Here is a 22590-nt window from a genome sequence, read left to right as displayed (position 1 = left end):
TTTTAGCTGAAACCACGGAAGAAGAGGATGTCTGGGTCCTGGGGAGGAGAAGAGGAGGATGCATATGAAGTGAAGTTTACAGACACAGATGAAGTGAAGTGTCGGCATGCGCAGTGGAATGACTCAATCACCCACGGGCTGCATGCTACCAGATGTCAGAAAGCATGCAGAGCAGATTATAAAAGACGAATCAGTATATAAAAAAAGAAACAATAACACCTTGTGATGTTATCATTTTTCTAAAAGGGAAAAAAAAAAGCCATGAATGGTTGAGGGGCCCACTGACGACAGCATGAGGACATACACCTTGACAGTTGTGAACATTTCCATCTCACCACAGCCCAATGAGACACGAGAGAGCATGCTAGAGACGAGAAAAGCCTGCGCAGTTACAAAAGAAAAACTATTTGCTATCAGTCGCATCAATACATTTTCACAGTGAAAGACAATAGTTGGTCTTTGACAAACAGAGAAATGAAGAAAATTGCTGGTATGGATTGAAAGAAGACAGCGACAAAGGTACTGAACAAGTACTGTATGCCTTTAGAAATGCCTGGCCATAGAGGAGTAACACTCAAGAAAACCTTATCATTGACTGGGTATTCAACCAATGTCGCACAGACAATTCCATCTCGCTCCTGTGTCTACAGAGCAGCGGTGAACACTGCAGGGTTTTGTTCAGACATCAATTGTCATTTTCTGAGGCTGTATTTCGTGGTTCGGGTTGAATAAATACAACATTAACAGTCTTTCAGAAGCATCTACTTGTGACCACTGCTCCTCTTTGCTACTGCCGCTAAGCCATGAATTTTAGGACTTTGCCAAATTAAATCACTTTGCCGTGTTTGCAGTGATTCAGGTGTAAATCACAATGACATAGGGAGCTATGAACTAAATGTATTAAGATGAATATTAATTAACAAGATTTTGTCAAATTTAAAGGCCTACTCCTGTAATTTTTATATTGTACCTCCATAAAGCTGGGTTACTTGAGAGAGACTGATTAAAACTAGAATTACCACGTTTTACCGGTTGTATGCCTCCGTGCACCAGTCAAGTTGCTGTTCCTGAGCTGTGCCGGTGAATAATGGCCAAAACATTTTGTGCGGAACATTATGATGTCACACTGAAGTTGACCTTTGACCTTTTGATAAAATGTCGTATGTTTATACCAGGTCTGTACAGGGCCAGGCGTCAATTCCACTCTAGACACCTCCAAAGGTCCTGTGGTCAGGCCTTGACGGGCCAAAGCCAGAGCAACAGCATATATGTTTTGGTTGGTTGGCTGGTTTGTCAGATACATTTCCATGAAACTTGGATGGAGGATGGGTCTCAGCCCAGACTAGATCCAGGTTTGGTTTGGATCCAGATAAAGGACAGATCAAGGAATTTTTGGGGGCATTTTCAGGAATTTCTCAGGGAATAACGCATGAATCTTGATGAAAAAAAAATCAGGCATATTTAAGTGACTGGTATCTATGAGCAGTTATTGGTGGTTTATATTTGGGTTATCGAGTTTTATATCAGATTAGGCTGAACTGAAATTAAAGGGACTGTTGGTCCTTGGTGGATATATCAACATGAACCCCGGCCAAGTGGAGTTGATATAGAGTCAGAGGTACCTTTTTTTTTAGAGGAATGTTTTTTCTTCTTCCTTACTTTGGTTGCTTAGATCTCACTCTCTTTTTTTCAGTTTTTCATCGCTTAGCCTGTCATCCCTGGGAGCCCTGGAATTTGTAGCTTTCCCTGGGTTTACTGTAGACCTTCTTGTTGTATTGAACAGGGTTTCAGTTATACTGTCAATCCCCTGTAGCTGTGACACACAACTAGCCACTTGACAGACGAGTTATTCTAAGCGAGGGGCTATTTTTTCTCTCTTCCACACAATGAAATATGGATAAGAGTGGTGGAGATAGTGGGCAGCTGTCAACAAAGTCCACGGCTTCCCGCCACCACTGATCAATCAGTCGCATATCTCAACCACAACAGCACTGACCTGCTGGCTAGAGCTGACATAAATCCTAAACCTTCCAGTCAGGGCAGAGGAACGTCAGGACAGGACGTGGTGGCGGAAGCTAATGCTGATACAGGCTCTAACAAGGAAAGGTGCTGATGGTAATGAGTGTATCTGTGGCTCTCTAACAAGCCTGCATCGTTTGATGTCCTAATTTACAGTGAGCTGTGTCTCAGGGGTGCAGGATAATGAGCTGGCCCGGGATTCCCAGGGCAGCGGCTTGTGTAACCCACCTCATGCAGGGGACACTCGGTGTAAGTGAGAGACGGAAAGAGAGAGACTGTAGCAGAGAGAGAGAGCAGGAAGGACATATTCGATGTCTGTAGAGGAGGGCTTGAGGGTGTGAGGGGGGTGCATGTCATCCCTGCTTGATATGCTTGTTTGTACACACCAATCATTGAATCGCAGCAACCAAGTGAGAAAAGCTTGTGTTCTCTGTGACAAACTGACCTCGGGCAACGAGAACACTCACAGAAAGAGGAAATGGAGATGGAAAGCATGGCGGGTGGAGGAGGAAGAAGAAGCAGCAATAGAGGAGGGACAAAATTTTGTCGGATTTGATCCTAATTGAGCTATGTCTCGACCACGAGACACCTTTCAAAAAGACGTCCCCTTCCTTTGCTCTCCTGTGCTTAACTCAATCCACACAAAAAAAATTACCTCCTATTTACAGAGCAACCCTGAAAAAAAATCTGGCTCCAAGTGCACTCCAAAGCAAATTAGCAAATGTGGAGCTCAGTGACCTCAGTGCAGAGACCATCCACACAGTGTATGCGGTGTGCTCCACCACCCCCACCTCTTTACTGCTGCGTCTGCATGGCTGCATTAGTCAAGCTCAAATGGGTTTTTCCGCCACGAGAAGCAGAGCATGACATGCGCTAAACAATGGCAGGCAGATGACGAGCCAGCTCCATTTGATGATGGCCTCTGCCGACGTGGCCGCTTTTCTCTTCTTTTCTTCTTTTTTTTTTTTTGATGTGGTGGAATATAAGGCCAGTGTGATTCATTAGGGGTGCACAGGTGGCCCGAGATCTAATGAGTCACATTTTGTGCAGTTCCAACATGCAAATAGCTCAAAGGGGGCATGAACACGCTTACAAAACAAAGCTCGTTTGAAATGGGAGTTATGATTTTGCTCAACTGCCAGCTTTTGTTTTTTTTTAAATAAAAAAGGGGACATGTTTAACACAAAGAAGCTAAAAGCCACGACAGAGTGGAGATGACCATTAACAGCTTACATGTGGATGACAAATGTGCCACAATTTTCTGGATGACTTGACACCTTAAAAGTCAAAAGTGTTAAATGCTGTTATTTCATGCAACTAAAAGCTGTCATCAACATCTACTTAATAAAAATACACAATGACCATCAATTAACTTTCAGAGGACTATTTGAGTGTGAATGCTACAGCTGGTGTTTCTAATCTGTCTCAGCTATTAACACTGCCCCCCTCTGGCTAGCTGCCTGCCTGATTAGGATGCTGTTTTTGCATCGATCAGTTGAGTAAAAAGAAAAATTGTAGCATAGGAGACATTTTGTTCCATATCTAAAAAGAAAAAGCCACTCATTTAGATAAAGTTCATCATAAATTAGATGCAATTAAGCAATATTAACAGTTATTGCAGGAACAAAAACATCAAACTGCATGATAAATCTAACATCGAATAACACACAAAAACATCTCCAAAAAAAAAGAGCTTGTTTTAGCACACCAGTCAATTCATCACAGGAGCCACAACAATCCAAATTGTACCTGATCTATTAACTGCTCGCCACTGAGCACCGTTTGAACGTTTGACCTTCTAACACAGCTCATGACATTATGTTGACATTTAAAGTAATCCCTCCCACGGTTCTTAATCCCAGTGGCCGTGGTCTGCCCTGCCCCATCCTCTGAGCTCAAGCCCCTTACATGCACTCACCACACACTGACAGAAAAGGCAGGCAGACAAACATGACTCTGATACCCAGATAAGTCGACAGCACCTTGGTGCTTTAGCGAGCTCGTGGGGCTCCAACATGCAGCGCCAAAAGGGATTGTTGATTATCAAACACAAACTGAAGCATTGAGTCACACACACAGATTGAATGTGTAACATGAGGGTGGCCCCCTTGTTTGTGCCTCTCATCAGATTCTGAGTCACAGAGTTCAGTATTGATTTTACTAAAGATAATTACCAGGTGATGTTTGGAAAGCCCTGAAGCTTTTTTGAGAGCACTTGAAAAGAACACCCTGGATTAGAAAATACTCTGTCCACTGCACTGATCCACTGCATTTCCTGAACCTGAAGGCCAAAACGACATGTCTTAGTTTAAATATTTTGGCATTTTATCATCAGAAAATGTAGAATATTTGGAAAGAAACTGAGCAGACCGAGCAAGAACGTTCTGTATGTCATTTCTGGCTACCATTTTAGGATGCTTTAAATTTTAAGGCAAAACTTTGGCTTAAACAAAGTCAAATCTGTGAACACTGAGTTACATGTTATATAAAGCATACATATTTTACCTTTCAAACTTTCTCCTTATTTTCAGTCATTACTCTTAATTGTTGGACTTAGTCATTGTTACAATCACTGCCTACAGTGGCTACTTGTCTATGTCTATTTGAGAGTGTTGTATCATGTGTTTTATTCCTCAAAAGCCAAACCAGGGACTAGGACTGCAAATTAGCCACGGCTAGAAGACCTATATACATTGCATTTAATTAGTAACCATGCCTACATGTATTGTATCTAATAAACTGAAAGATAAATTAGGTAAAACAGGCACAACTAAATGTTAGATAAGTCTTAATAATCCTAGAGATGCCTTCAGAACAGCTGTGAGTGTTGTTAAATTAACTTGTATGTTGTTAAAGTTTTTAAAAACTGGACTCTCTGTGTCTCCAATGTAATCGCACATGAGCGGCACAAACTGGAGTTGACATGAGGACTTGCTGAAAGTCATTTAAAGTAGACTGCCTCCTACATTTTTTCAAGAAATTCAAGAAAAAAAACACAATACGCCAAACTACTCCATACAGTCACGGCCATTTGTTCAGGTTCTGTGTTGCAACTTCTTCATTGCCAGACAAGAAGATAAAAGGTATTATAAATAAGACCTGTGTGGCATTGTATGATGATTAAAATGCCTGTGCTACACGGCATACAGCGTAATTAGTTAGTGTCACCATGCAGTTGATCTACACACAACTTTACTCCATCTGTATGAGTCTGACACGTAGTGGTGCAGTGGTTCTCAAACTCCGGCATGACCCCCCACTCCATAACTTTTATCAATGATAGAAGTAGTAACTAATAAAAAAGGATCCGAGTTGAATTTTAGTGAAATAAAGATCAGCACAATGGAATGAATAAATGCTTGTTTGTTTTCTTCCCTATATAAATAATCTTCATTGAAGTTACTCCCCCATGACTGTTGAAAAGCAAGTTTAAGAAGCACAAGGTTCTTTCCCAAGTTATTGTTGCATTCTCTATAAAAACCGTCAAGTGTTTTTTCTTTACAATCGTAGAAAGTTTCACTTGTGCAACAGGCCCAAACAGATAAAAAAGTGATGAAATGAGAGGTACAAGATGACAACCCATTTATTTAGTAATACATTCTGCAAACTAGAAATTTTATTCAAACTTCAAAGGCTAAAAAATGAAAGAAAGGAGGGAAAGAAGGGGAGAAGATTTAAGGGGCAGGGAGAGAAATGCATCAATTCACAAGCAAGGAATGCAATTTGTTCAATCGACAACACAAATAGTACAATTTAGTTCAGGGAACAAAGCTTTTTTAAACATTTTCTTTTTTTTTTTTTCTGCCATTCCTTTGGAGCTAGAACATAATACAAAATATACAGTTATTGAACTTTGTAAAATCACTCACAGAGGCCTCTGAGAAGCATTTGAATCAACATTGACAATACTTATCTACAGCACTCTAAAGCTATTCTCGAATGTAACCATAAATATAGCAGACATGAATGTATGTATGCACATTTTGAATGCTTACGAGGTTACCATGTTAAAACACTTGCATTTGTTAAAAGTATGACATCATCTGCAGTGAAAAATTAAATAAGCTTTCAAGACCGAGATTCAATAAGGTAACATGGAAAAAAAATAGCATACAAACCAGCGATGGTTGAAAAGTTGTACCTTGTGAGAACCAGGACAAAGTCACTTTGTTGATAGCTTAAGTACCCTAACATGGGGACAGTTTTTAATCTGTGAGAGAGCAATGTCAGCAGCATCACTCCTCATAGTGTTTGTTGAACAAGTACTTTAGGGGGCAACATGAGATTGGGTAAGGCAAATCGGTGAGCTTATTTATGAGCTGAAAAAGGTCAGCAAAGTGAGGCTCAGGTCGCCCTGTGAGGGGACAAATAAACCACCACTGCTAAGGGTTACACAGTAAACGCCACAACTGAGGTACATCAATATGTACAAGAGGGCGCAAGCATTTAAAATCTCTTCAAACTTCTGCCAGGTAGTCCTCCGTACAAGAATATACAGGATGCATTCCAGGCAACCAAAGGTAACTCTGTAAATAGCTTTATAATCTTTTTTTTCTACAATAACAATTTTCTGAAAAGAAAAAAAGCTGATTAAACAGATGATCAGTGCATATGACTATTGTCATTTAGTCACACATCTCACATTTCTAAAACCCTGAACTCTCGATACAATTCTAGATTTGAGCTAAGTGAGCATCACACAAGTGGACAAGTTAAATTACACAGGTGAGCATTCGAGGGTGTTTTTTGGGGGGTGGTGGGTGGGGGACAGCTTATACAACATGGCTAATAGTGTTCCTAGTAACTCAAATAAGTTGTCATTTGCGGTAGCCACTTAAATCATTACTTTTTTTGTCCTAACATCAGCACAACTTGTTAAAATACTGTACATGAGCACAGGCGTATCCCATTCAAATAGATCAGTGTTAAAAATCATAAGTTCTGTGAGGGCGAGCCACAAGAAAACCGCTTTCATTTAAGTCTCCACACGTGAACTGCTTTCGGAACAGTTTGAATCTACATAACACAAGACAAAAACACTTCCTATAAATGTTATGAGGTATTTCAGTTCATGAAAAAGCAAAACAAGGGGAGCAGATGCTTGGGGTCTTTTTTTTTTTGTTCAGTTTTCATGACGGCTGGGGTAGCGACAAGGATGTGATGGAAATTGTAATGATTTTTTAAAAAAAACACCCAGATGTGATGAATCACAACCAAGCCACTGTTAATATCTGCTAACATTCCAGCTGCAGCAATTTTGAGTATTAAAAAGCTAGCTTCTCTATTTTTTATTCTGTGGAGCAAGTTGGTTATATAAACGGGTCATTAATCAGCGTAACTTAATCCTGAATTGTTAAATTTCAGGGGCAACACAGGACAGTCCAGGGCCGTGGGCCTATCGATGGCCTAGAGATGCAAAGAAATATTGTTTGTTCCTTATTAACCTTAAAGAAAAACTGCACAAAATGTTCCTTTTAGAGTCAGCACCTGAAAGGTTTGCAACAAGCGGCTGGGTGCTGATGAGAGACATTTAGTGCACTCAATGATTACAAGCAATGCAGCACAAAATAAAACAGCTTACAGATCAAATATAAACTGACTATCTAAAGAAAAAAAGGCATCTTCACACACACTAATACATTTTTATCCAACGCACTGAATAAATTGACTTGAAGGGTTTTCATTAGTAGGTATACAAGTATTGGTAAGTATTGAAATGCAATACTGACATTTAAACCAAAAAGATGTGAATGAAATGATTTCTCCACTTTTTATAGGAAGGAATATTCAGTAAAACCACATCATGCAAACAATTAAATTAATTCTCCTATTTGACATGTTTACAGTCTCGAGTCTTTTAACGTGTTGTTGTTAATGTTATTTCTGTGGTGACTGTTTAAAAGGTACCCAATGGAGTTTCCACTGTAAACAGTTAGGTTTACATTCAAACATTTCTTACCAAAATGCATTTTGTGCATCTTTAAGGCCTAACAAACATGTTCAATGCTTCTCCATACATCACATTAACCTACAATTTTTGCATGAGCTTGCAGTTTCATCATCTTTTATTGGTTCATTAACACTTTCATGCCACATTACCATGACACCAACTGTTGATATACACATTACTGCCCCCTGCAGTCAACAGAATTGTGTTCCAGGTCGTTCCCTGGTTTCGTCCTGCATGTTCATCCTCGTGCTCGTAGAGTGAGAACCCGCTCATCTCAACATTTCTCTACAGCACCACCAGTGGTCAAAAACTCCACTGAGTACCTTTAAAAGTTAACTGTTAATGAATCTCGAGATAAATCACTTTCTAATTGCTTAACATTTTAAACATCTTTTACAGGGTTGCTGCTAGGTTGTTCTCTGTATTGTTACTTCTTGTGATATAGTCTTTGCCATTATAAGAGCGGTCTTTGGCCTTTTCGCCGCTAAAGCACATTAGAAAGCAGCTAATTTAGGATTACAGTGTTTTTGTTAAAGATTTAATCATTTGCTACCTACCACTAACCTAAATGTGGTGAAATAGTTAGGATTGTCATTTTGATTAATGGATTATTACAAATGTAGTACTTTAATATTGTGTATCATTTAAATGAAAATGTTCAAACGTCCAATGTTAATCAGAGGGACAGCAAATTGATTACAGGGACACACACAAATTCAACTAACCATCCAGAGACAAACCAGAATCACATTTTGTCCATGGCAAAAAAACTAACTCAAGCAACTGATTTATTCCTTGAAAGTTTAAGTCAAAAATATATACATACATAATTTCAAACAATGCAATTTTAGACAAAAAAAAAAAAAAAATGGCAGAAAATAAATCTGAAATAAAACCATTTCTCTTCCAAGAAATATATCTACTGTGTGAGTTTAGTCTATTAATCTTTTCAGAGGGGGAAATTAACTGAAAAATTAAATTAAAAAGTAAATCAACCCAAAGATCATACACTATAGCAGCAAACTGTATTGTGCTCTGGCTTGTGGTGCCGTGGGGGAGAGTTTTTAGATGAGCAAATTCGATGGGAATAAAAAGTTACTATACAACCACGAGAACTCATTGTGGTTAGCGGATTTGTTCTTGGTGTCAATGTCCAAATAAAGATCACAAAAAATAGCCTTGTTTAGTTTTAGAGTCAACAGTTTCTCCTATCATGGGCGATTTTCTCTAAAATAGTCAGTGCTTAAACTGTTCACATCAGTCAAATTATCAGATATTTAAAAAGGTAGAAGCTAAAAATCTATCTGTACCACATACAAAAACTGAATCTCATGAAAACATAAAACTTGGCATAGGCTGTCATAAAGCTGAAACGAGTGATTATAAATCATATGGCACCCACAGTGGGCACTGGTAACAATGTATGTTTAGAAATTGATATCTAAATATGACACAACAGATGTGTAAACTAGTCGAGACGTGACTAGCTGCAAACCACTGCACACCTTGGGTAAATTGAACTACTTGTGTCATCTCAGGTTACAGTATAGTTCTGATATTTAGCTTGAAGTTGTTCAAACAGCGTAACAGCATGTAAACTCTGTTATCCAAAGCTTTTTGGAATAAGAAGTAGTGACAGCCTATGTTGGGTTGATATGGAACATTGGCTGAAAAAAGGGGCAAACAATGGGTTAAGCATTGGGAGAGCAATTCCCTTAAACTCCAGACTGGTCTGTTGTCTGAGCCACCTTAGCAAAATTTAAATTAGAGTTGCACATACAGATCTGCCTTTACACTGACACACGTGCGCACATACATACACACAAGCACCCACGCACGCTTGCAAGTATCTATTCGCACAGACAAACGTGTTAACAGGGGTCTTTTTTTCATTAGATGCCTTGAGGAAATGAAAACAAAATGTTTTTCACTTCACACTTCCAAAATGACTGAGAAACACCTTTGCCATTATTATTTGAGCATGTACAGAAAACCACTTACAAAAATAAAATACAATAAAAAAAGCACAGGGAAAAAATAATTAGGATTTAAATGGTTTGATATAGAGAGCTTACTGTGCTGTCAACTATACAATTTACCCGTTTCTTAAAGGAGAATAGACTAACTGAAAAAAACAAAAAAAAGAATAAAGAAAAGTAAAAGCGCAGAGACATTGTGCCTGGAGGACAAGCAGAAATATTCACTGAATAGACATTTGTTACAATTCCAGAAGAGCAGGAAAAGGCAGATAGTGCATAAAAGGTTCTCTTTTTCATTTCTTTCATTTTTTAACTTAAAATCAAGCTGCATTAAATACAGGCTGTTTGTACAGGACAATTGCACTTCACAAAAACAGAAATATACAAACACACACAAGGAAATGTGAATCAAATTAATTACAGCAAAAAATCTTACTACTTAAGCTGATTATTTAACAAAAAGAAAAAGACCTTGTGGACTTGTTATGGATTACTTTAGAGGAGAGTATTAAGGTGGGTGAACAAAAAAGGGGAGACAAGACGGTAGGGATCCTGAACTCCAGAGTGGACTGGTGCTGCACTATTCCAGGTCTGTGCATGCAACTCCTCTTCCTCTTCCTCTTCCTCTTCCTCCTTCTCCTCCTCCTCCTCCTCCTCCTCCTCCCATGAAATTCCCTTCTTAGAAACCAAAAGCTCAGAGTGACGGAGAGACAGACTGCTGAGCTGAGCTGCTGTGGGTCTTGAGAGGATGGTGGTTTGTAAACTCTATGCTGTGTTAGTGGTAGGAGGTTGTGTTACCACATATCGTCTGTGGACGCAGAGTCCTTGATAAGAGAGAAGAGGAAGGAGAAACCCTTCAGACTCTGGCTCTACATCCACCAGATCGTTATCAAAAGCTGGACAGGTTTAAGCATCATTGACACAAACTGACATAACAATATCATCCAGGAGTTGATAGAGATACGTGTCTATCAACACCATTTTTTCCCCAAAGTCTCTAATGTAACTGTAAATACTTTTACAGATGATAATTATTTTATCTAATGTATTCTTTGGAATGCTTCGTTAATTAACTTGACAAGCATACAAGTTAACCATATACCATTGCCACAGAAAACGCATCGTCTTTCAAGTGTAATTCTGTTTCATAAGACCACCTTGTCATGTATCATCATTTACTTAACTTAAGTTATTTATATATTGAAACTGCTATATGGCTAAAATGTAATATCCGTTTGTATGGAATGTATTTTTGTAATTTTTAAATTACAAGTTATTTGTAACTTATTAACTTGAAAAGCAAGTATTTGTAATTTGTAACAAGATAGATTTTTGATGGATCTGTCGCCATCTCTGATTGCCGGTTAATACATTCTTAACAGTGATTAATTTATAATGAATTAACATCCCTATACAGTAAAAATATTTTAAATAGTATATATTAATAATATTATCATTGCAAAAAATGTGTTTAAATCAGCTGGTATATCACTATCAACATTTTTTTTAATTTTTTTTATCTGTATCGGCCCCAAAATCGAAGCATCAGTCTGGCTCTATCATACTGTACATCAGTGTCCTTCAATCCTGGTCCTCTGGACCTGTTGCCCTGCACGTTTTAGAAGTTTCCCTACCCCAACCCACCTGATTCAAATGAATGGGTCATTATCAGACTTTAGCAGAGCTTGATGACGAGCTGATCATTTGAAACTGGTGTTTTGGTACCGGGAAACATCTAAAACCTTCAGGCCAGGATCACACAAACTAATCCATCTAACTAGAACTAGTCAACGCTTTCATAAGAGACGCTGATTGAATTTATTTACATTTACATATAATCTTTATCCATATGTGATTGATTTGGCTCTGGATATGACGTATTCAAAAAGCAGACCCCAAGACACATGCCAGCTGTATGTCCATACAGCTGTATTCACAACCAAACAGGGCAGATCAAAACAAAAATGTGCATATCATAGACCTGGACTTCGGCCGTAAAATACATGTAGGATGGGATATCAAAAAAATGATAAAGCAGACTACTTCATACAAATATGTTCCGATCTATTTAAAGCGTCCTCCCTCCCTTTCAGGGTTGTTCTAGGTTTGTAAGTAATGCATCAAATTGTTCAGACAGTTTGTTTAACACAGACCTTTTGAGTTTCCACTTTAAGTTTGGACACAACATTGGCATTGATTATCCTTTTGGTTGGAACGAGAGATGTAAAAAATAGATTAATTTATTTCTAGTTCAATAACTATATGCCAAGATCTAAAGCATATACTGACAATGGGGTAATTTCTTTTTAATATCGGCCACCGTTCTGTCTTTCTGCCCCACCTTGTTTACTGCAGCAGTGAAACACTCCCAAGCTGCATGTTTGGCTTTGTTTGTAAACTCACTATTTAGTCCAACGCATAATACATATAGCCTGGTTTAATCCCCTCGAACATTGCTGTGGTCCTGTCTTCCAGAAAGTTTGTTTTTCTCTTGTGCTCGATGGCTATTTCTGACTAAACAATAATTTGGGCAGGTATGTACAAGGGAAGTCACAAGGCAGGTGCCGTCAATTTAAGTCGATTTGAGATCTATAGATCACAGGTGTGTAAGTTGCAAATGGGATTCTTAGAAACCGCTTCAGTGGGTTTTTTTATGCTCGGTATCTTTTATGAATCGACCATATGCACATCCTCAGGAATGATCTTAACACTAAGTTCAAGTATAAATCTAAAATATTTTTTAATAAATGAGGCCCCTGGCATAAATTAATCGATTGTATCGGCTAAAATGAACCTCATCAAATGTCCATCCTTTCTTTACTGTGAAAATCTGCTCTCCTTTATGAAAAATGATTTGGGTGGTGCGTCTGATTCAGATGTCTGCAATGATGAACTTGCTCCACTGTAATGCCACTGTACAATCACTAGTGTTTTTCTAGTGGCAACATCAACACAGCGATAAGTCTATCTGGTCGTGTCCTGTCACTTTCAGGAGTTCTCTGACTTAAACTTTGATTAATATGTCATAATCTAAGCCTACCAAGGTAGAGTTTTGAACCAGTCTTTAGAGCAAGTAGCTCAAGAAACAATTAACTGTGCCAAATTCAGTAGGTGTACCTGATATTTGAATGTGTGTGCACTGGGCAGCTGTGATATACTGGCAAACGTAATCTTCAGATTAGCGTCAGTATTGGCAGACACACCCAATATTAAAGGTGGAAGTAAAAAAAAAAAAAAAAAACTTGATCGGGCCATCTGTAATGTTTACACATGCTGTTACATGGCTATAATGAGTGCACTGTCTGCAACCAGTTTGGCTGCTAGTAGACAAACCAGCTTCAGAGGCTTACTACTTCAGAATGCCACCACAGTTTAAGTTAAGGTCTACAAATAGAGCTGGTTTAAGATGTTTTATTGTGTACGTTTCAATTTTAAATTTATAATTATGTGAGTTTATAAAGTCGTTAAAAAGTGATTAAAATTTGTAGAAATAAGGTGTTAAAAAGGTTGACAAGAATTGTGTCTAAAAGGTACTTTCAATGTTTAGTTAAAAAATGCACGACGTTTTAAGTAAGGTTTTTATTTAATGCAAGATGTAACAGGACCACAGTTTAGTTGAGGGCAGTGTGACAAATGTTGTGACGCTAATGTGTAGATGTCATGGCTCCACTTAACGTTATTCTACACGTGGTCACATCACACAGGGTGATTGTCTTTTATTTGTTTTATATTTATGTATAATTTTGTTAATGTGCCCTTAGGGTATTTTATTTGTTTTCAGCGCATTTCTGTTGAGCCAACATGTTTCAGACTACTTATAAATGGATACTAGCTTGAGTGAGAGGTAGATGCATGTTTTCAAAAGCTTTACGTCTTTTATTTTGTTGTAGTTTCCACAGTGTCTGCTGGAGAAAGAGAGTTGTGTAAGAGCGATGATTTTTGTACGAGTCTATTGTTTGTTTTTTTTAAATAGTACCCTAAAAGATTTTATCTTATACCGCTGTGATTTTTTTATGGACAGAAATTATCATTAATATTAATAATGCCTTCTGACTGTATTTGGTGATGAAGTTGTTTCAAGAGTTTTGTTCAAAAGGAGAGTGATGCCTCAAAAGGTGACGTAAAGGGAGAAGAGGATATTTAAAATTTCAATATTGTGATTGCTGCTTTTAAGAAGAATTGCCCACGTGATCCAGTCGTGTCGTATAGTGGTAACCTATGTTTTGTTACTGACACTTGTGGACCACAAACTTTTCAAAAAAGCCCCCCTAATCTAAGGTATTCAAATTTGGGCAGGAAATTCAAGAAAATAATGGAAGTTGTTGTAAAGTGTGATTATTTCTGATGCAGGCAGAGCCATTACCGTCATAGTTTAAGTCAAATACCTACCACAGAGAGTCCAAGGTTACTCACAAACTACGCACAAGACAAGAGAAAATGTATTCAGCTCGGCTGATCTATTGCGACCTAGCACTGTATGCAGTCATTGTGTTCAGGACTACATCTGACATCCTTTCTTAGAGAGATTTTAGTTACATAATGTGCTTTGGAACATAAACCCTATAAACTTTGGTTACTAACTGGTATCTTTTTAACAAAACCACTCCAATTTTATTTAATAAGTTTTATATAGCCTTATTGACCCATTTACATGCCCCCTGACCTTTTCAGTTGTGGTGCTACAGCAGGAATTTATAATGGGCTTTGAAGAGATATTGTCACAGATCAAGAACTTTATATTCTACGGGTTAACATCTGACTGTGAATATATTTTATACTCAGTAAAACATTCTCTTTTGATGTGAAGGTCTTTTGTGGTGGATAGATTCCTTGATCAAAGGATATCAGACTGTTTCTAAGGTGTTAAAATGTTACAAAGCACAATGGGCTCCATTACTAAAAGGTTTGTAAAGACTGCAGATACTTTATAAAAGTGATTGTCTATCCAAACCGAGCAACCAGGCAAGGCGGACAGGTAGGGCCACTAGAACAACAAAGCGCTGCATGACAGAATAACTGAGGTTCAAAAAGAAAGCAAGTCAATACTGTAAGTCAAGGCAAAGAGAGTCACAAAAGAGCACAGAACTCCTCAGCCATAATGCTACGTGTTATAAAGCCTGGTCCTGACAGTGTCGCACCGAGTGGTTGTGTGTAGGATTTTTATGTTTTTCTCAAGGTGCTTTGCCCAGGGGCCACTTTTGCAAAATGACAGGAGGCCAGGAGCCAGTTAACAAACGAACAGTAATATTTATTAGATACGATGAATAAACATTAAAAGGCCTTTCTTCGAAATTCCTTATATTCAAATTAACCGACTTATCCACTGAAAATGAGAGCGGCAACTACATCTTATTTCTTAATGCTTTGGTTGCATTTGAAAGGGTTCATACAACATTAAGCATAGCTGGAACCTCTTCAATCATGCAATCACTCAAATATTCGAATGATCCATAAACATACATTTTAAACACACTGCTTCTACTAGGGGCAGAATTAATAGCGTATTTAAGCTCTTTTAGTGTAAAAGACATTCATGGGATCAGAATTATCCTCATTTATGTATAACTTTTGCTCCTCTTCTGCTAATAGTTGTCCTCCCCTGCATAGCTCACCATCTGATCCTACTGCACTGTGTGCATCCTGCAAAGATCAGCCTTCTTCTCTCTGTAAATAACTAGTCTACTTTATCCCAAAATATGACACTGGCATATCTACCAGCCAAGGGACATTACTGCACATTTACCAATTGGTATAAAAAACAAAAAAAATCCATTTATTTTCATTGCGACTTAGAAAATGGTTGGCCAAATGCAGTCTGTGGGCCGAAAGTTGAGTATCTCTGAGCAACAGGAATACTGACAATTAATGGGGCCAAATACAGACATATAGACCAAATACTAGGGGGATGTTTGTGCTGTAAAAATATAATCACAGCGCACTAGGGATGTTAAAGTACTGCTACTCGCAATTAGGTACAACGCACAACACTACAACAAAGAATGAATTAAAAACTAACTTCAGGCACAATTACTAAGTTGATATGTAGACTGTTAAAGGTCCTTGGGTGGTCGGGCGTCAGACGTCAGCTCTAATTTTAAAGTCATTAAGAATTATTGTACTTACTTCAATAAAACTATTCTCAGAATCTAACCTTCATGCTTCACCAAGCTGTCGCAAATCTGCAAACTACTGGACAATATCCCGATGTGCAAAGATGATTAAGATGTTACCTGGAGAGTGCAAATGCTGCCAAGGTGGTTAAAATGACTACTCATTGGAAATACAGAACCAAGTACTGTGTTAGATTTCTATGGTCACTTTGAGAAAACATTTGTAGACATTTGTAAGAACCTAATTTCACTTTCTCCATGAAGAGCTTTGTGTAGACTGGTGGTTAATTTAATATTCAGGCTGCACCATATAATAGGGAGGAAGTCAAGGGGTCCAACTGTTTCCTAATTTCTAGATTTATTCAACGTGTGACACTAATTTTAAAAAGTCCATCTCTGTACAAAGACGAAATACTGAAACAATGTACCAGTTTTGACTGTCAAGGACGAGATGACTTGTGCACAATTAAAATTTGGCCGACACTGCTAGCTTATCTGCTAAAAACGTAAAAGAATGATATCGGATTGAACAAGGGCAACAGCTTTGAGGTCTGTTTGTATGCAAAGGAATGATGAGCAATGTCTCTTTTAAACTAGTATGTCAGAGAATGTAGGTTTTTATTCCATGCACACAAATACCAGACAATTTCACTGATTAGCTCTTTCATCTTTGATTTATAGAGCACTAATTAGTGAAATCAGCTCATGTGGTACAAAACAGCCTTTTTGGCACAGGATCTGCAATGCAACTGTGGTCCTTTGTTATATTTTACGAAGTTATGTGTCTAATGTTTTACAAGGAATATTCAAGGGAAACAATCAGATAACTTCTACTTGTGTCAGCTATACTGAAAAATTGTATTATTACAATAAAAAATGTGCTTTTATCCCTAGTCTATATTTTCAGATGTACATAAACTGGACAGAAGGCAAATAGACACCCTGGACACGTCACTCGGTCATCACAGATTCAACCCGTACCTTTTTTTTCCCCCCCAACTCCATTTTAAATAAAATTCAGTTGAAAAGAATATTTCCTTGTTCCATCTTGTTAAAAATACTAATAACACAATGCATAACATTGGTTAAAATGTGCTGGTCACACATCAAAAAGCATGCGTACTCCAAGCCAAGCACACTTACAGAGAGATAAAGAAACAAGCTGGGATACTTACTGTGTCATCACTTCGGTAGGGGTTGAGTTTGTTGTACATCGCTTCAATAACAGTTCGTCTGAAGGGAAGTATAATAATGTTAGATGTTAGTTTTCAAAAGAGATTATTTATTTTTTTTACAAAAGATGCCAAGTGATTTAACTGACAATCACCGTCAGAAAGACAAACTTGTCATCAGATTGCCATTAATGCTAACCACAAAGCCCACTCACTTGCTTGCCAGCTCTCCTCCTGGTGGGAGGTTAGGGATGGCCTCAGATGCTAACGTCCGCATAACATGGACCAAATCTGGGACACCTTCATCCCCCTGCTTTTTGATGATCTCTGTTGGAAAACAAAATTAGATTCATTTGAATCGTTTCACATAAATGTGCAAGAGTTTTTTTTGTTTGTTTTTTTTGAAACATCTGATTGATATGTGAAATTGAAACGTATCACGAATGTTCAGTGGAGAAATACTGTGGTTGAAACTTCCTTACTTACAGATCAATAATATGTTAAGACTGAGGCGTAGAAGTTAAGCTTGGGTTTTAAGTGAATACCAATACTATTATTGATATTGACACACTCCTTGACTAACATCATTTGTTATTCAACCAGGAAAAAAGTCTCACTGAGACTGAAAATCTCTTTTTCCAAGAGAGTCGTGGCCAAGACAGGCTGCAGCACAGTTACACAGCTGCAGACACAGAACAAACATAACAATTCAAGCAAAGACAAATAACAAACTGCTGAGTCATAAAATATCAAAACAACATTCAAAAAAATCTACAGCCAGAAGTAATTTCTTCAAAATAGTTTAGAAACACTTTAAATGCATCCCGTAGCTACACTCAACACAACACTCAAGGCAAATTTGTAACTGATTCCAGGCAGAGGGAGCAACAAACTTCAACGTCCTTTTTCCATTTTCAGTACAGACTTTGGGGACAGTTAACAACGTAATGGAGAGAGGCAATTAGTTAGCAATCATTGTAAACAAATAAAAAATACTGCTACCTTTAATTTTAACTCATTTAATTTTATTTTTCTCTATACACAAAATATCTACAGACTTGGAAAGAAAGAGCAATCCCTCCTCTGTTCCTCCGAAGGCTTTTGTTCCCCTTTTTTCCTATTGAAAGGGGTTTTATTAGGAATGTTTTTGTCCATATGTGAATCGAAAGTTGGGATACACAGTCTCATGTACTGTATAGATTGTTAAGCCCTTTGAGGTGCATTTTCTATATGCGATTTTGGTCTATATACAGTATGGAAATAATTGACTTCCCTTGGCTTCTCCTCCTAACAGAAAGTATAAAGGTTTGCCGGTGTAACACTGAGAGGGAGTGATAATGATTTTTGAGACCTGTGACCAGCAACTGTACCTTCAGTAGGAAAATATTAACCACAAAAAGGTTCTGTAGACACACACTTTTTCCCGGTTCTCAAGTCAACATTGAGTAACATTTGTATAGTTTAATTCCAGGACAAAATGGTAACCTAAGTGAAGATATGTCTCTTTCTTTCAAAATCACAAAGACAGTAAATGTAATTGGTGGTCGTGGTTTTTTAAACCTTAGACTCTTCAGCTTACTTGATAAAAGTCTACTGATTGATACATCTAATTGAACAATGTGAGCAAGTGTATAAGTAAGTGTGGAGTAGTCCTGGCGTCTTTTCACTATCCCAAAAAATATAGTTTTTCTCCCCTACCTTCTACTCTTCCCTCCAGATATTTATCCAGCTCGGCCTCCCTTTTCACTGCTTCTGGAGATACCTTTGGGGCCCCAGGAAAGCAGATTAACACAACACTCATATTGTCCCGGCTTCCCTGAAAAATAAAGAACAAAAACAGAGGTTGTGAAAATCAACCAGGACACCAAAAACAGACTAGCATGCAACAAAATGTTAATGTCATTATTGTGGGCATGCCATACCTTATACAAGCAGGTGTCAACAATTTCATTGCTGACTCTTTCAAGATCATCCGTCACCTCTAGCCTTGACCTGACAAAGTCACACAGTTCCTCATTGGCCATGACATCCCATATGCCGTCACATGCTAATATAATGAACTCATCTTCCCCCTCTGATCTCTCTATTGCATAAACTTCAGGCTCAGGAGACACAAGCTGCTCTGTCGGGCCTTTTCCGTGCACACACTTGTAGTCGAAGTCTCCCAAAGCCCGAGACACAGCTAGGGACCCATTAACCCGCTGGATCATGACTGAACCACCCGCATTCTGGATCCTTTCCTTCTCAAGAGGGTTGCTGGGTTTGTGATCCTGTGTGAAGAAGTGCACAGCTCCGCCCCGGCTGAGGAGTCCACGTGAGTCGCCACAGTTGATAAAGTAGACTTGGCTCGGAGAAATCATCACCCCCACAGCAGTGGAACCACTGCGGTCCACACCGTGCTTCTTCTCGGAGATGGTTCGCATGTGTTCATCGATCTGCAAGAATCCTGTGCGGATCCCAGTCTTCACGCTGTCTACAGAGGGGTCGTCCTGCAGGGCACTCTGGAAGTCTGGGTTGCTGGTGATGTGTTCCAGCAGGTGCTCACAGCAGTACTTGGCCACCTGAGAGCCAGCATGCCCATCATAAACAGCAAAGAATGACCAGGGGTCGAGACCATGAGGCAGACCAATTACTGCTGTGTGTGCGTCTTCCATCTCTACTCGCCAACCCTGCATGCTACTCAGCCCATACCTTAGGTTGTTACCCTCACCATGGGAATTATATTTTTCCATCTTTGGTTTGTCCAGAAATGCACCCATTGTGTCCCTCTTAAGACCTGTAACACAAAATAAAAGAAACAAATCTATTTACATGATATGGCAGGAATGCAGGGTTTTAAAAATAATAACAATGATAATAAAAAGCCAATGATCTAATCAAGTTATTAATTAATCATACGTAGCAAAAAAAATTTAATAGTGTTCCCAAAAGATATACAAACTGTCTACCTAAACAGAACGACTTTCTATATTAATTTTGTTAAATCAGATAGCCAGTAATCCATCCATTTGAGGCAAAAGATTAGCATCTTGGATCAGAGTTCAGGCCCCCTGCTCTAATCTAAAAATAGTGGACCTGTGGACACATTTTGACTACATATTAGGAGCACTGCTGGTGTGGATCAGATTGAAACGCCCTTAAGCCACTGGCTGATCAAGTTTATGCTTCAATGTAATGATTAGAATTAAGTTATTTTGCCTTAATTGTATTATAAATACACCAATGGACAGCATCTCTCTGACCTTCGCAAAGCAGAACACTTAACCATACTAGCTAGTCGGGGTAAGAGTAGTTAAAGCTATCGTTACATGCCTGCAGAGCTAATGTTAGCTACCGACTTACCACTTACTCGATAACCACCACAGAACAATTTAAGGGGATCTGACAAATCAAACACTAATGCTAACATTAAGGTAAGCTAATGTACATCACGAACGTGCTAAGTAAGGATAGCTCTGGCGATTGGATTGACGACAAAAGTTAGGTCTGTAGCAAGTGCAAACCACAACCCAAATAAACAAACAGCCTTGCCTTGTTGCGGGCCTTGACCCTTGTCCCTCACTGCTAACTTTGACAGGCCTCCGTCTGCCATGGTTTGCTAACGTTATGCTGAAGCAAGGAGAGCCCTCGGCCTTGCTAAAGGTATTATCGCTAATGCTAACACTGCTAGGATAGCTAACAGCCCAACCTTCCTCAACACTTACTGGCTTCAGAGTTAACATTATAAGACTTACCAAATATCCAAAATACCGGTTGACAGCAACGAAAGCCGCGACAGTGAAAATGACTGGTCGCTGTTCACACCAGAGAGGTACACCGACGAAACTTGGGGGTTTGCAGCGGTTTAGCTAGGCTAGCTAGCCAGTTAGCTAGCAATGAGCAGTCGTCACTCAAGACTCAGTGCATATAAATTGTTTAGGTGCGGAGGTCCCTCTTTGCGTACGCCTGTGATGCATTACATCATCTCAGCTGGCGATCTAAAATATATTCTCACAGATTTTCTTGGGAATTTGTGGGCCGGAGCTTTGTGTGGCCAAGCCTGGGGGAAGCTGAAACGTCTGTCCCAGCCTCTCCACTGGACAGCTTGACAGCTTGCTAGCTAACGTTAGCTTCTGAGGAGCACAGAGCAAGCCCCCAGGAACAGCGCTGCGCTGTGAAGCGATTTTGGCGTTGTGGCTACACTGCGTCATTACAACTTCCGGGATCGTCACGTGACGCACACATGCCCCCAAAAGCATTTTATAAATATACAATAATTAGAAAAGGATAGAAAGGAGGGGAGGGATTCATTAATTAAATTAAAAAAAATGTACAGAACATCATCCTCTGAACATGATTGTTTAATGTTTTTGAACTGATTAAAGATAAGTCCACCCTGAGAGTTAAAAAATATTTGTCATGCAGCTCGAAGAATTGGATAATGCACTCAGGTGGACAAATACCTGCTCTGATGGTGTGACGGCAAACGTCTAGAAGTGTGAAATAAAGGATTTTCTGTATAAGGTGTTGATTGTGGCTCATTATGTTAAAGCCAGGGCCGAAGTGAAATGACTCAGGACAAGGGGTTGATTATAAAGGCCTATATGTAGGCCTAATTTGTTTGTTTGTTTGTTTACTCATTTATTTTTTATTGTTATTTTATTTTCTATGGCTTAATCTATTTTAATAAAGGCATTTTTATATGTAGGCTACCATATGATCCCAATTTTATAATTGTAATGACTGATTGCCTCGCAGTTTGTACATTTAATTGTCTACTATATAAAAAAAGGAAAAATGACGGTGACTTTTTCGGTGTATAGTCTAGACTCGGTGTGCAACTTTCACGGAAAATTGATGGGCCGCCATCTTTTAACGCACTATCCAGGTCTTGTTAACACGTCTATAGCACAAAGCCACAGAATCAAGACCCGGATGTTGCGGGTTGCGTACTCGAAAATATGACATCATCCCTGAAGAGTTGCGGCTGCCTCACAGAGGGCATGTGTACAAGTGCATAGGCTCCGAAATCTGAGATACAGCACATCATGTCAGACATGTGTCGGGATGTAATGTAGCCCTTGACGAAAACATGCATCTTGAGTACACTGTGTTCTTCTGTCATATGATTGCTGACAGTGATGGGGCAGCTTCTGCACAAGGATTGAAATGTACCTATCACATGCAAGTAATAGGCTGTGTGTAGTGTACTGCAATGAGGCTTTTAGTTTGTTCTAAAATAATAAAAATTATATATATATATATATATATATATATATATATATATATATATATATATATATATATATATATATATATATATATATATATTAGAATTTGAAATGAATTGCTTGTTGGACTTGATGTGGTCAAATATAAGT

At 38.7% G+C, this 22590-nt stretch overlaps 1 protein-coding gene across 1 annotated transcript; it reads right to left on the bottom strand.

Moving 5' to 3' along the window:
• Nucleotides 1-5584: 5584 nt before the first annotated feature.
• Nucleotides 5585-21404, bottom strand: ppm1aa (protein phosphatase, Mg2+/Mn2+ dependent, 1Aa). The gene is made up of 6 exons (XM_073483725.1): nucleotides 20965-21404; nucleotides 19153-20006; nucleotides 18929-19046; nucleotides 17446-17557; nucleotides 17234-17291; nucleotides 5585-10772 (listed from the first exon to the last, which is right to left on the bottom strand). Exons 2-6 carry the CDS (start codon nucleotides 19987-19989, stop codon nucleotides 10743-10745), a joined length of 1155 nt encoding a protein of 384 aa, XP_073339826.1. The 5' UTR covers nucleotides 19990-20006; nucleotides 20965-21404; the 3' UTR covers nucleotides 5585-10742.
• Between the last annotated feature and the right edge of the window lie 1186 nt (nucleotides 21405-22590).

The sequence above is a fragment of the Pagrus major genome, chromosome 16 (assembly GCF_040436345.1).
Source record: "Pagrus major chromosome 16, Pma_NU_1.0".
In the NCBI taxonomy this organism is placed as follows: domain Eukaryota; kingdom Metazoa; phylum Chordata; class Actinopteri; order Spariformes; family Sparidae; genus Pagrus; species Pagrus major.
Note: the sequence above shows the minus strand (reverse complement) of the source record. Positions and strands in the feature narration are given on the sequence as shown.

What these genes read in the sequence shown, in the direction of transcription:
- ppm1aa (XM_073483725.1), bottom strand. Translation starts at nt 19,989, where the DNA reads ATGGGTGCATTTCTGGACAAACCAAAGATGGAAAAATATAATTCCCAT. An exon ending in TCTGGAGGGAAGAGTAGAAG is followed by an intron (nt 17,558 to 18,928) that starts GTAGGGGAGAAA and finishes GTTTTCCAACAG; the next exon opens with AGATCATCAAAAAGCAGGGG. An exon ending in GGAGGAGAGCTGGCAAGCAA is followed by an intron (nt 17,292 to 17,445) that starts GTGAGTGGGCTT and finishes ACTTCCCTTCAG; the next exon opens with ACGAACTGTTATTGAAGCGA.